General features: G+C 48.4%; 1 protein-coding gene across 3 annotated transcripts in view; it reads right to left on the bottom strand.

Annotated features, from left to right (window-relative positions):
- Nucleotides 1–13,779, bottom strand: part of Crtac1 (cartilage acidic protein 1) — a 152,040-nt gene extending 138,261 nt beyond the window's left edge. For all 3 annotated transcript variants that reach the window (XM_010638503.2, XM_010638505.2, XM_010638504.2), the window contains exon 1: nt 13,702–13,779. In XM_010638503.2, the coding sequence (XP_010636805.1) occupies nt 13,702–13,725 (24 nt within the window). In that variant the 5' untranslated portion in view covers nt 13,726–13,779. The remainder of the gene's footprint in view (nt 1–13,701) is intronic.
- Nucleotides 13,780–13,785: the final 6 nt, after the last annotated feature.

The raw sequence follows: 13,785 nt of genomic DNA on the forward strand, positions 1-13,785 counted from the left end.
GTTATATTTTACCGCAATAAAAAAATACTGATGCCTGGGTCTTATCCCAAGACATTGACTTGCGGGGGGAGTGTGGAGAGAGGGTCCAGTCTGACCTTCAGCTTGCTATGTAACCCTCCTGGCCTCAAACTCAAGGTCTCCTACCTAGGCCTTCCGAGTGCTGGATTACAGGCCTGCGCCACCATGGCCTGCCAAGGTATTGTGATTTAATTGGCCTAGGAAGCAACCTGGGAATTGGTTTCTTTAAATTCTCATATGATTCTAATATCCTGCAAAATCTGAAAAACACTGTACAATATTTGTGTTTCGGGCATCTCAAACTTTAATGTGTTCATGAATCACCTGCTGATCTTGTTAAAATGCAGATTCTGATTCAGTAACTATAATGTAGAGCCCAAGATTTCATATATCTAACGAATTCTAAGCTGGTCCAAAGTTACACATTGGTTCTACGCTATAGCTCCCAGAGTCATGAAAACACACCATACATCCCAGTGAAGGTATGAGATGGTTCAAGAAATTTCCCCACTGCCTCTAGATCTAAGGAGCTAAAATCAACCCTATGCAATCTCCAGGTATGCCTAGGCTCAATTCATTTTTATATACTCAAAATACTAGTTGTCTTCTGCTCAAGGCCAAATTACCACAATTGATGGGGAATGACAGAGGGATGCTGACTAATTTTTGTAGAGGTGAGAAGAGGGGAAGGTTTGCAACTGGAGGAGGTCTAAAGAGCAGAGCCAGAGAAAATGGGATGTGGTCAGAATTTACAGGCCAGATAGAGACACGTGCCAGAGTGTTCCCAGAAACCATCATAGGAGGTGCTCTATTAATATTTGTTAAATGAAGGAAGAAGGAAAGAAGGAATATGTCCAAATGATTATATGAATCAGCAGAAACTACAACTTGTCACAGGTGTCTAAAAACTGTTCTTTCTCCAAAGCAATGTTTGACAGTCACCCGAGGATCTTGTTCAAATGCAAATTCTAATTCAGGTGGTCTGCATGTCTAACAAGCTGTCGGATGATGCCTGGGCCACAGGTCTGCAGAACTTACTTCTAGCATCAAGGCTCCTGACCAGCAGCTCCGGACCCCTGCTGCCCAGCAGAATCCCCTGGGGAGCACTGAGCAGTACATCGTTCCACCAGTATGCGATGTCACTGGCATAGGACAGGGCTTGCTGTATCTTTACAAGCTGCCCGGATGATGTTAATGGACAGCCTGGGTTGAGAACCACTGCCCTGGACTCGTGGTCCCCCGATGGGAGTGTAAGCTGCAATCTGATTTGAAGTGAAAAATGTTTCTGCTACCAAAATTCATCATCGGCTTGTTGAAGTATATGAAAAAAATCTATTTAGCTACAAAGTGTCAACAGAAGCAGGGGATATGAAGTTTGGAGAAGGAGAGCAGGCTGATACTGCCTGAAGCAGAGGGTAGTGGGTGCCCAGGGTGACCTCACATTTGATATAGCTCGCTTGGGAAGCCTCCTGTCACACCACTGTGAACATGTGAATCCTTCGGGAAACAGGTAGAAAAGTTAAAAATAGAATGGAAAGTGGGTTGAACTGAGCACTTTTTTCTTGAATGCTCACGTATCAAGCACCTACTATGTGTTAGATACAGGACTATGAGTGGTAGGAGTAGCGCCAGAGTAGTACATAGTACTACACAGTACATAGTCTGGTACACAGTATGTAGTACTGTTATGTATCTCTGCTAGAGATGCAGTGAGTTCTAGGAATGCAAAGATGAATAAAGCCTGGTCCTTGTCCCCACAGTGCTCAGTAGAACAGATGTGGCAGCCTGTGCAGGGACCATGGAAGGCTGGCCAGGGGCAGAGCAGTCCAGAGGAAGTGAGACTGAGCATGAAAGGCAGAGCTCCAGCAGGGGCACAGGGCCAGAGCACACAGTTCCTGAGTAGGGAACGTGAACCTTTCCCATAGGGGAGGTGTAGGGAAGGAGAAAAAAAAAAAAAGGGCCGGGGTCCTTATAAGGGCCAGAGATGGTGGAACTTGTTTCAGCTGTGAGAATTGCTTTGTAATAATTTCTTTAAAATGCATGCTAAGCGAACTCACAACAATCCTCAGCAAGCTGGAGAGGAAGAGCCCAAAGCTTAGAGTCAGTGACCTGGAGCTGAATCTCAACCCCACTCCCCAACCAGCTCGTGAGCTTGAGCAGTGTGTCCTCGTCTTTAACAGCATATCACCTGACCTTCCAAGGTCACAAGGGTTAAGTGAGCCCTAGTAAAAGCTAGGAAGGGGGCCAGGTGGGAGGCAGCCTCCTGCTGTCTCCCACTGTGCAGGCTAAAGACTCTTCAGATACTAGCCCTGAAGTCACAAACTCAGTTTTCTATGGCCTCAGGACTTCCCTGAATTGGGCCTGAAATCTGGTAACCAAGCAACCTGGCTTCTCTGCCATGGGGTCAGGCAGCTGAGGGAGAGGCTTCCAGGGCAGTTTCCAGGGCAAGCAGTTCTTTTGCAATTATTGAAAGAGCAAGGACACACCCCAAGTGCTCACAAAAGCAAGAGGCCCAGATGCTTCAGATGTCAGGCACAAACAGCACACGGACCCTTTTTGGAGACTTGTAGGAAAACTGAGATGTGGGGGAGAGAGGCAGCCATGGTCACACTCGGCCCCACATGAGCTGGACCACAAGACCCACACAGAGACCCACAAAAGAGCTGGGACTAGAGCAAAACTGGAAAAGAGCTGACAGAAGCTGCCTCAGCTCATTTATCCATAGCAACACTTCCTGCGGACCTGCAATGAACTTGGCTTTGTACTAGGTTCTAGGATCACTAGGAGAAAGTTATTCAACATCTGTAGCACAAGGTGAAGGGTGCTGTGCAGGAGGGACCACAGAGAGACCTAAGTGATCCGGTCGGGGAGCTGGGGAGTACATCCCAGGAGACAGTGCTGGGGCTGGAGTGAGAGGAAAAGGCGGAGAAAGGAGACAAGAGCAGTACAGAGAAACTCTACAAAGGTCAGGAGGGCCCACCTGTCACCCTCCCTACCCTCCAAGATTGCCCACCTCCAGGCCTTGCTGCCTGTGTCATGAGTTGGGAGGAAACACTCATTCCCCATTGGTTGAGTCCATCTGGAGGCCATGCATTGGACTACAGCAGTAGTTCTCAACTGCGGGAACTTTGTTCCTGTTGCCCCTAGGAACATTTGTCAAATCTAGAGACGTTTCGATCAAGAAGACAGGGAAGAGGGTATAATGGCAACCAGTGATACCCTATAATGCACAGACAGGTCCACAAAAAAGACGTCCAGCTCTAAATGTCAACAGTAACCAGCTGAGAAATCCTGGATTTGAGCACTATCCATTCCCTGCCCACCTTAGCCATTTTTAAAGATCTGGGTACAAGAGCCCCCTCTGCCATGTGCTCAGCCTTGCCCTCACCCACAGGGGCCCTGCTGTGGGCAGGTGCAGGGGCATCAGCAACCTGATGGATCCCAGACCCAAGCCTTGGCTGCTAAACAGCTGCATCTGTGATGAAGGCGGCATTGCATCTCCCTTGCCATGAAGATTCAGAGTCTAAGGAGGGAAGGGGGTGCTATTCACTGGGTCCCTTAAACCCCAACACTGTCGCTCAGGCTGGAAATTGGGTGTCCTACTTGGTTTTTGCTTCTTCATTCTTCACAACCACTGGGTCACGGAGTCAAAATTCTCCTTTGCAAATCTCTCAGTGCAGCCAGTGTTTTCATCCTTGCTGCTAGGGATTTGTCCCCTTTATCCTTCAACTGAACAAGAGCAATACTTGCTAACTTTTCCTCCTCTCCTCTCTTCTCACTCTCCTCCATTCCTAAGTCTCACAGCTGGCCACGTAGCTCATCAGTCTAATTCACAGGGCCCTATACCAGAGGCAAACAGAGAGGCACAGAGCTGCAATTTCAAGTAGCAAGGATGGTGTGGGGAATGGACACTAATATTGCAACTTGCTTATCATGGACCGTGCCAGGCTCCCCTCTAACCTTTCACACAAATGACTCACTGAATCCACAGGGTAGTCAGAGGTAGGTGCTACTATTGTCCCCATTTTGTAGGTAAATAAGCTGTTATGGATGTATCTAGATTTCCCTCCAAAGCCTCATGCAACTGTAGGAGGGTTTTTTTTTCAGAGGAGGCTGAATTTAGAGTGTGTGATTGATTCATGGTACAACACTAGGCTCAAGGGCACTAGGATTAAGGGTGTGAGTGCTACAACCCACCCTAAGTAATCTGGATAAGAGAAAAGGGGCAGAAAGGTGCTGTTAAATTCCCTTCCCTTGTGGCTTTTGCTGTCTTCTGCTGCCATGAACTGTTGCCCTTCTGCCATATGCCACTCTGCCTTGGAGCCAGCTGATGATGGACTGAAAGAAACCTCTACAAACTGTGAGATAAATGAACCTTTCTTCCTTTAACTTCAGGTGTTGGGTACTTTGTCTAAGCAATAAGAAAAGTAAGACAACAGCTAAGGCATGCAGAAGTCAAGTAATTTGCCCAAGGTCACATAGCCAGTCCACAGTGGACCTGGGATTTGTATCCAAGCATGTCAGCTTCAGAACTGATACTCATAGTCACCACAGGAAATAGTTGTTTCTCTTGCTATAGAACTTACCTTGAACCAAGTGAGAAAGGAACACAACAGAAGGAGCAATGATCTCTGCCTGGGGCAGCTGAGGAAGGCCTAAGAGAGAGGGCCAAGGAGTGGCCTAGGACCTCAGGCTAAAGAGATGGCCCGGGCACTGCAGGGGTGCAGGTTCGTGTAGTGCCTCCAGGCTCCACGCGGTTGGTGTGGGACAAGTGCCGGGAAGGAGCACAGCTGGGGCTGGGGCTGGGGCTGGAAAAGATGGTGGCTTCAGAGTGACGCCAACCCAAGGGGTGAGCGAACGACGTGGCCTGAGTGGTGTATTAGAAAGAACATGGCAGCGATGGGGCTATAACTCCGGTGGAGCACTTGCCCAGCACACTCATAGCCCTGAGTTCAATTCCCACTTCAAAAAAATACAAGATAAAACCAAACCAAACCAACCAACAAAAGAAAGAACTGAACAAAAAAACCCCATGAAACAAGTAAGCACAAGGTAGCAGTGAGCAGGAGGCCATGAAAGGGCTGGGCTGGGAGCACAGCGGATAGCTGGGCCGTGACGACTGTGTGGCCCGAGTGAGAGAACACAGAGGCTGCCATTTACTCACTCACTCATTCCTGTGCATCCACTCCGTGGCAGGCACTGTTCTGCGCACTGGGAAAACACCGAGGACAAGAGAAAGCCCTTGGTGTGGGGGCACATATTTTAATGCCTTGGCTCTGTATCTCTACCCCGTCCTTGTCTTCTGCTTTGCCAGCCTGGAAGGAACTTCACATCTGTGCACCCCAGCCCTACCCCTCAGAAGGTGCCGATCCTACGCACATCCTATGCCTCTTCCCCAGCACCAAGAAAATGTGAGGCTTCGTCCCTTTCCCTCTACCTGGAGAGAGCTCTAGACACCGCTAGAAACACCATACAGAGAGAGACTTGGTTATTTTCCAGAAAAAGGCAGAAGAAAGCCGAGAGGACCCAGGCTGGGAGATGCCACAGAAAACATCAGGCTAGTGAAACGGTCTTTTTGAAAGTAAGGAGGTGGCATGGAGTCTCCTGGCTTACGCTCAAGGCTTAGTAGGTTTGTTAAGTGTTAGTAACTGCTCAGCCTTCTGGTTCTGTACAGTGGGAATGAAGGCTTCGCAGGCTGCTATGAGAATGAAATCAGATTATTGCATGTTAACTTCTAAGCATAGTGCTGGGCACAGAGAAAGCCCGCATGTGGTAGGTAATAGTGACAACAATCACGTTATTGCTACTAGAAATAAATGTTTGCTGGCTGAATGAATGCATCTCAGGAGATGGTGCCCAGCACGTAGGTGCTCCCCTTCCAAGAGGAGCTGTCAAATGGTGAGTGGAACACTCTGGACTGCATGATTTTGAGGAATAGGTTTGCCTCTGTTACTAATTTGTCTAGGGACCCCAGTGGAGTTCTTTGACTCCTTAAACAGTGCTTTCTAGATGCAGACCCCCTCAGTTTACTTTCACGCGCACACACACACACACACACACACACACACACACAGAGGCGCGCACGCGGGTGCGCAAGCATGCACATTCTTTCTTCAAATGTGTATAGATGCCAGCTGGTCAGGTTGGAACTAATGAGAAAGGAGTAGCCCTGACTTCAGGGAGCTGACAGCCCACACAACACAGTGTGAAAAGTTCAGAGTTAACAATAGGTAAAAAGTTTGGATGTAACCCATAAGAGGGAGGGGTTAACAAGTTGGGGGAGCAAACGGGAAATGCTCTCTAGAGCAGGTGAATTGGGATTCCAGGTGGCAGAGACCTATGGATCAAAGAAAGGCATGGATGTGAGACAGCTTGGTGCATGCTGCGAATGCAGTTGCTGCAGCTGGAATGCAGGGCTGGGATACAGTGTGCAGGGAGAAGGGTAAAGGGGAGAGAAAAGGGCGGAGGAGACACAGCCTCACTTGGAGGCAGCATTTAGGGCATGTAGAGTCTGCTAAGCCAACACAAGGAAACTGCAATCACACCGTGGGGGAGGTTGTGAAGTCAGGTAGAGACATGACCAGACTTACATTTTTGAAAGGGCATTTCAGTGTAGGGACAGCAATGTGCAGGACAGATGGGCTGAACAGTGAGTGACAGTGACCCAGAGGATCTGAACAGCCTGGGGTAGGGTGGGGCAGGCCACTAGATGACCTCCAAATTTCCTTTCCAGGCCTAAGAGTCTAAGGGTCAGGTTTTTTTCCCCCTAAATCATTTAAAATGCATTAGTGGACCTTGCTATTTAAAAGCATCCTCCTGGGAATCTTTATGCAAAGCAATGATTCACTCCCTAGTTTGTCTTCAGTAGAAATCCAAATCTTCATCTACTCCATCAGCTTAAAGAAAGATGAAGCTGCACAGAGCTTTCTTGTAGCCACCTGGGGGGAGAAGAAAGGGAACAGAGATGGAAACAGCTGGGGACAGTGAAGAGGAAGATAAACTCAGCCACACTCAAGGCTCAGAGTAGGACACCATCTCATGGGGTAAGCCTTATGTGGGGTCTTCAGGGCTTACTTGATCACTGGGGTAGTGGAGGTTTACCCAGCCCTGGTGCCAAACGCCAGCTGTGGGAAGGATCAGGAAAGGAAGCGGGCCTCACTGACCAAGGATAGCTTGGACATCCAGTTTAATACCAAAAGTCACGTCTGCCCCAGAATTGCTACCTACATCCCCCTTTCATTTGTTCAACCACTGAGCACCTGTGGAGCTGCTCCAGATGCCAACCGCCATGAGAGATGCTGAAGTTGAAGCTGAGGATGGATAACACAGTGCTTCTCCCACATCTTTGGCCAGGCAGCATCTCTCTTTCTCTTATTTTTCTGTCTGCAGGGATGCACCTCTTAGATGAGAGGTATGGGGTTATGATTTCTGAAACAGAGGCTGTTCTTAGAGGCTGGGGTGAAAGAGGAGAGAACTGCACTTACAGAAAGACACTGCAGTGATGGAAGGGGCCTGTCACCCAATTTCTCTGAATTCAGGAACTGACCTGCAGAGGCTAAGAAACCTGCCTCAGAACCTGCGGAACATGCAAGGCAAACATTTAGGCAGTAACCCACCCTCTCCCTGACGTGGTGAGGGAGAGACAACCTCAGCCCTCTGCGTGTGAGGGGGTGAGGTGGGGTGGTGATTCACTCTCTTACCTCCAAGCCTTGAGCACTAGGAGGACAAAACCAGGGATGATTCTTATTCAAAAAAAACACCCACGGAAGCTGTCCCCACCAATGCAAAAGAGCTCCACTGTCCAACACAGACCCATTTCCCTCTTGAGAACTGAGCCAGGACTTGCAGGTCATGATGGTTCCTTGATGACAGATACATCAAAGGAGGCTGAGAGGTCAACACAGAAATCTCCACCGAGGTGGCTGTTCTCTAGGTAAGAGGGGGCTGGCGTGAGGGAGGAGAAAGGTCCCTGCAGTCCCTCCTCTGGTCACTGGGACAGTCTCTGAACTCAGCTGTGATTCCATGACCTCGTCACTGTATTTGTCAGGTGCAAACAAAGACAAGAGTAACTGGAAACAGTAGCAAGGGTCATTTTATACTCTCTGCACTCTCGATTCTTCTGTAGCTAATTAAAGTAATATGTCAAAATGTCCCTTTGAAGAGATCTTTAAGAATATGTCTGTTAAGTAAACAAGGTTTTACTAATTAATGACACGCCTTCCCATCCTTCACTGAAGGTCCCTGCAGAACTTCCCTGCTCCAGGAGGTTGAGAAGGAAAGGGTGGCAGGGAAGTCACTATCTTTCCTACCGGAGGGAGTGGGGACAAATCCAGTTGCTTGTCATTTGTGGAGCTATCAGTTTCTCCTCCGGATGTTGATCAGATTTCCTGGGCTGGAACCAACTACCAGGGCCAGGGGACTGGAATTTTTCCAAGAAGTGAACGCTTTGCTTAGGAAGCCAACATGATTTCTTTCAAGGAAAATTTTATCTTTTTTTTTTTTTAAGTGTCCAGGGTTTTTGAAGGGCAAATCTTCAGATTTTTGTCTAAAGATAAAGATTGTGATATACTTATCTTTTGCTAAGAGGCCACCTCCCACCATACACACACTCGCACAGAGAGGCGCTGGGATTGGGGGAATGATTTGTTCAATATTATACAATGAGTCAGTGGCATAGCCAGAAATAGAACTTTCCAAACTCCCAAATTTGTAATAATAGCAATATTAATAATAGTCTTCTTATAATTTTCTAAGTGTTTTTACAGTTCATATTTAATCTTCACAACAACTTTGTGTGTGTTGGGGGAGGGTAAGGCAGTCTCAGGAGAGCAGATCTGAGTTTCAGGTTAGCTCTGCTATTTATCCATTATAACCCTGGCTCGTTCCCTCTCCTCTCTGGCTCTCAGTGTCCTCAGCTGTGAAATGGGAGAACTGGATGAAAATATCTCATCTAGAAGAACTAGATCAAAATCTCTCCCACCTCTAACATGCTGTGATTCTATGCTGCAGTGCCTCAGTAAGGGGTTCTCAATCTTGGCACTACTGGTTGGGGCCAGATAACCTTTTGTTGAGGGGGCTTCCCAGTGTGTTGTAAGCTGCTTAGCAGTATCCTTGATGTCTACCCAGTAGATGCTGGTAGCATATCTTAATCCAGTTGTAACAAACATGTCTCCAAACACGGCCAAATAGCCTCTTTAGTCACTGTCCAAGGACTTCGATGAGGTCAAGATCATGAGCAGTTCAGTGGGAAAAAGGTCTTCTTGTCCACTCCTCTAATCCAACCCCTTCAAACCTTCCTGCATATTTATTGAATACAATCGCTGCTGCTTCTTGGTTCTTAAACACCCTAAGTGGTCCACAGTGTGTTTGGTGTGATAATGAACCAATTGATTTCATACTTTCTCCTAAGGAGAGTTCACAGGTTTATGTCCCCTAAGCAACCAGTTAGTCTCTCCAGAAATGCCTTGCACAGTCCAAGCTGGCCCAGAAGTCTGTATCTGCAGCCTGCAGAAGGCTCAGTGAGCAGGGATTTGTCAGCACTCTTAAATCACTGGGCTCTGAGGAAGGCTTCTCCCAGCAGAAAGATCCTTCCTTAGCAATCAATAGCTCAGGGCCCTCCATCACATTCAGAATTATCCTGGGACCTGTAAAATTTCTTTTCCCCCGAGCATGGTAGAACCCCAAAGTGAAAGCCCTAAAAGGGGTGGGAAGAAGGCAAGAAAGAAGCTCTGCCAAGGAGGCCTCATCCATAAGCCCAGATGTTGCTATGAGCAGAGGCTGATGTGTGAGCCTGGACACTCAGCCTTGCTCACCTGTGTGGTTCCCAGCGACCCAGCAATAATATTCCTTTCTGACTGAATACTTCTTTACATCTTGCCAAGGGCAATGTACACTAAGACTGTCACCTCTGATCTCTGCTACCTTGCCCTTCATCATAGTGTTGCCAGATACACCATTTAGCTGAGGAGGAAACCAAGGCTCACAGGGATCAAGTGCCTTGTTCAAGGTCTCTAAGCCATTAACTGGGGAGACAGACTCAAAGCCAATTTCATTCCAATGAAAGTAGGTCGGGGCAGCCACAAGTGGGGAACACGATAGGGACAACTTCTTTTTTTCTGTGTCTAATGCCACTTGTTAAACTCTACTTCCCTCCCCTGCCCATTAAATTACACACACACACACACACACACACACAACACACACACACAGAGCTTACACTGTACTCAAACTCTATGTAGTTATAGCCTCTGGATTTATCTAGGGTCAGACCAAGCCTTGGGAAGATAGGGCTTCTTCTGCTAAAGCAGGGAGCTGGCAAAGATCTTAAGCACAGCTCTTGTAACCCTACTTGAAGAAAGGGGCTGTTGTTCTTTGGTGGGCCATGTATCCTCATTTCCATCCTCCCTTACAGATAAAGAGCCACCTTGTCTGTGAGTCTGAGTGAAATGAGCAACCTTGGGGGTCTTCTCTGGCAAAGAACATCCCTTGGGCCGTAAGGACTGATGAGAATTTCACCTCTCCAGAATTCTGAGCCTGTCAAGTCTGCTAAGGCTTAAGAGGGATCCCAGCATGCAAACACACAGGTGAAGAGGAAAAAAGAGAGGGGGCAGCCCATGGGTCATATTGCAAAACTGGTTCCCAAGAACCTTTCACATGTCAAAAGACTCACAGAACAGAAGAAAGGGCAATGGAACTCATGGTATCTTTCAGATCATCCAAGAAGCTGGGACATGAGGATTTTGCAAAAATAGAACATCCTTGCACTCTGACCTTGAGCTGGGAGCAACAGGGATGGTGGAAGTTGGCAAGTACATTTTGGAAATGCTCCGATTCATCCATGATCTGAGTTTGAGAAGTCCCACCAGCAAGGGAATGACCACAGGCCACAGAGACCCCATTTCAGAACATCTTGGCAGAAAAAAGGAAGAACTCCAGGCTTGGGTTCCAAGAACAAGGCCAAGGGCTTGGGCACTTCTGATTCCTAAATTCATAAATACAAGCTTGGAGTTGTATGGCTTTTGCTGAGAAGACTATTTGAAACAAGATAGTGGAGGAAGAGGAAAGAATAATTAGGAATTTGGATGATCTGTGTATATACATTACGAGAACTTTATCTATACCTCTGTATCTTTATCTGAATATAGATTTAAGGGAAATCTCTCCAAATTTACTAAAGTTATTAATTTGCCAAAGTCTGGTCAGTCAGTAATTACCAGTGCCCACCACTTAGAGAACATGTATCCATCTTCTCATTAGAGCTCTGGATAGACAACTAGGCATCCTAGGATCTAGTTCTATCTCTTTCACCTTGGGCAAGATACTATCAGGCTTCAGTTTTGTCATGTGTAATTTAAGTGTACACATGAATGTCGAGGATAGGATGAAACTGGAGTAAATGCTTCCTAAGGCTCCTTTCTCTATTTCTGATGTTCTTGGGTTCTCTGAACCCTTAATGAGTTCTAGCACCATGCACAAAGGAATGATCTAGGGCTACCGGTATATAGCAGCTGGGACTCTCTGAAAATGATTGAGTGTACCTGGCCCATTGCACCTGAGACCACAGGACCACCTAAAGTCCAGAAAGCATATGATAGAAAGGATCGCATCACAACAGTGAAAGTTGAGACCATAGCCTGGGCTTGCTTGAACATTAAGTTAGTATACTATGGCCAATAAAGGGAAATAAGAAGTCAGTGGTCCTGAGCTAGGTACTTTTGGTGCCCCCTACTGGGCACCAAAGAGCTTGCTCTACCTTTAAGATTCCACTAACTTGGCCAGCAAAAAGGAAGCTTGAGAACCAACTCAGGCTGTTACAGCTGCTCAACAGACAATTATTTCTAGTCAGTAGTCCTATCTCTGCAAGAGTCCATGCTTCACCCCTAGAATTACACAAGTCCACACATTCTCAGGGGCAGGACTGCGTTGCCATAAGATGCCCTAACCAAACATCAAGGCACCAAGGACTGAATACCAGAGCTCTGGACACCAGGTGCAGCTCAAACGGAAAAAAGGGAAGAAAGCAACAAGCAGGTATTTCACTACACATATATAACCCCGGTGCATAGAAGGTCTTGGAAAATGCAGCAGAAAAATGTTGACTGCAAATAGACAGAGGATGGAACTGGGGTTTGCATACAGATCTCCAGGCTGAGGCAGCTATCCTAGGAGTTGGAACACATGCCTGTGTTCAGAAATGGAGTAAGGTGAAGGACACAGCCCCAGCTGAGCAGCTCAAGAGCATGTAACTGTCACACACCTTTGGCCTTCTTCAGTCTGTTAGTACCAACTGGGAATTGGGTGTTCTAACTGTGCCTCTGTACCAGCATTAGACCCCTAAACTCTCTTCATTGCCCTGAACTTGACTTTAGGACTTGTTGCCAGAAAGATGTGCTTAACCAAGTCAGAAGGAGAGAAAACGCTTCCTCAAGGATCATAATGGAACCACCGCCATGGTCTCAATTTTCCATCCTCCACCTCTCCTTCCCCATGGCTGAGCGGGGTACAGTGTGATTCTCAGAATTAGCTCCAATTTAGTTTTGGGTATTTCATGCCCCCAAGCTATAAGGTTCCAAATCTCTCATCCATAGATTTTCTTTACCCACAGTTTCTCACCCATCTCAGCACCATAAATCTATCCCCTGTTCCCAGACCCCCTGCTTCTTTTCCACCCGGGTTCACTTGGGAAATCTTGTCAACATCCAAGAAGGTACCTTAAGTGCAACTCAAGAATGTGTCCTGGCTGAAAAACTGAAGCATCTCTTGGGATGCACAGAAGCCACACTGGGTGAACCCATCACTAGCAGCAGCAAGATACACCAAGCATCCACGGAGGAAGCCCCCACCCTCATTCCTAGGGAGGCTACCATTCCGGGCCGGGATGACTTCGGATTCCTGAGTTGGTTTCTGCAGAAGCGGGGCTAACCGGGGTTCCCTACTACTGTACTGCAAAGAAGCGCGCTGCATTGCTGGGCATGCCCCCAAGCCCGGCCTGCAGCCCCATCAAAACCTCTGTGTGCTTCCAGCCGACTGAGGGGGCCCCAGTTCTCCTGGAATGCCTAAGACTGTCTGAAAACGAGACCACACCTCGGTCCAGCAAAAGGCGGCTGGCTGGCAGCTACACAGAGCGCGGGCTATTTCCCGGAGCTCTCTGCCACCCAGCGCTGTGCAGAAGACAGCTCAGCTTCCCCGGGGAAGAAAAGCCGGCTCTCCAGGGGGTCTTCACCAGCCTGGACGCCAGACACTCGGCCGAGGCCAGTATCCTCCCTAGCTCGAAGCTAAGCCTGCCTAGCTGGGTGACTCCCCAATCCCCCTGCACAGCCTTTCTTACCTGCTTCAACCCCTCTCATCTCCCAGGTCCCCTCCCAAACAGCTGACCTCCAGTGCACCCCCAGCACCTTTTCTGCCAGTGGCGTGCCGTCGCCCCCACACCTCGGTTCCCACCTCTCTGCCACATCCAGCCCTGCGCCCGCCTCGCCCCCAGCCCGTGGGGGAGGCTCTGCGTGCCAGTTGAGTCTGGTGCCTCTTGGCAAGTTGGGAGCAAAGCCACCGCCTCTGGGGTCTCAGTCTTTTCTGGTTTCTGGCGGCATCCCCACCACCCCCCGAGCACGCATGGGGAGGGGTCCGCAAGGCTGGAGAAACTTTCTCCGCCCAAGGGGGTGGGGGTTCTGGAAGCGGGTTACTCACGCCCGGGTCAGCGCTGGGATCCATCCTTGTGCTCTCTCAGCCCCGCCGCCTGGGGGCGTCGGAGCGCGGGCGCTCACTGCCGCC

Source organism: Fukomys damarensis, unplaced genomic scaffold (genome assembly GCF_012274545.1).
Source record: "Fukomys damarensis isolate Sample0158 unplaced genomic scaffold, DMR_v1.0_HiC HiC_scaffold_8, whole genome shotgun sequence".
NCBI classification, from domain to species: domain Eukaryota; kingdom Metazoa; phylum Chordata; class Mammalia; order Rodentia; family Bathyergidae; genus Fukomys; species Fukomys damarensis.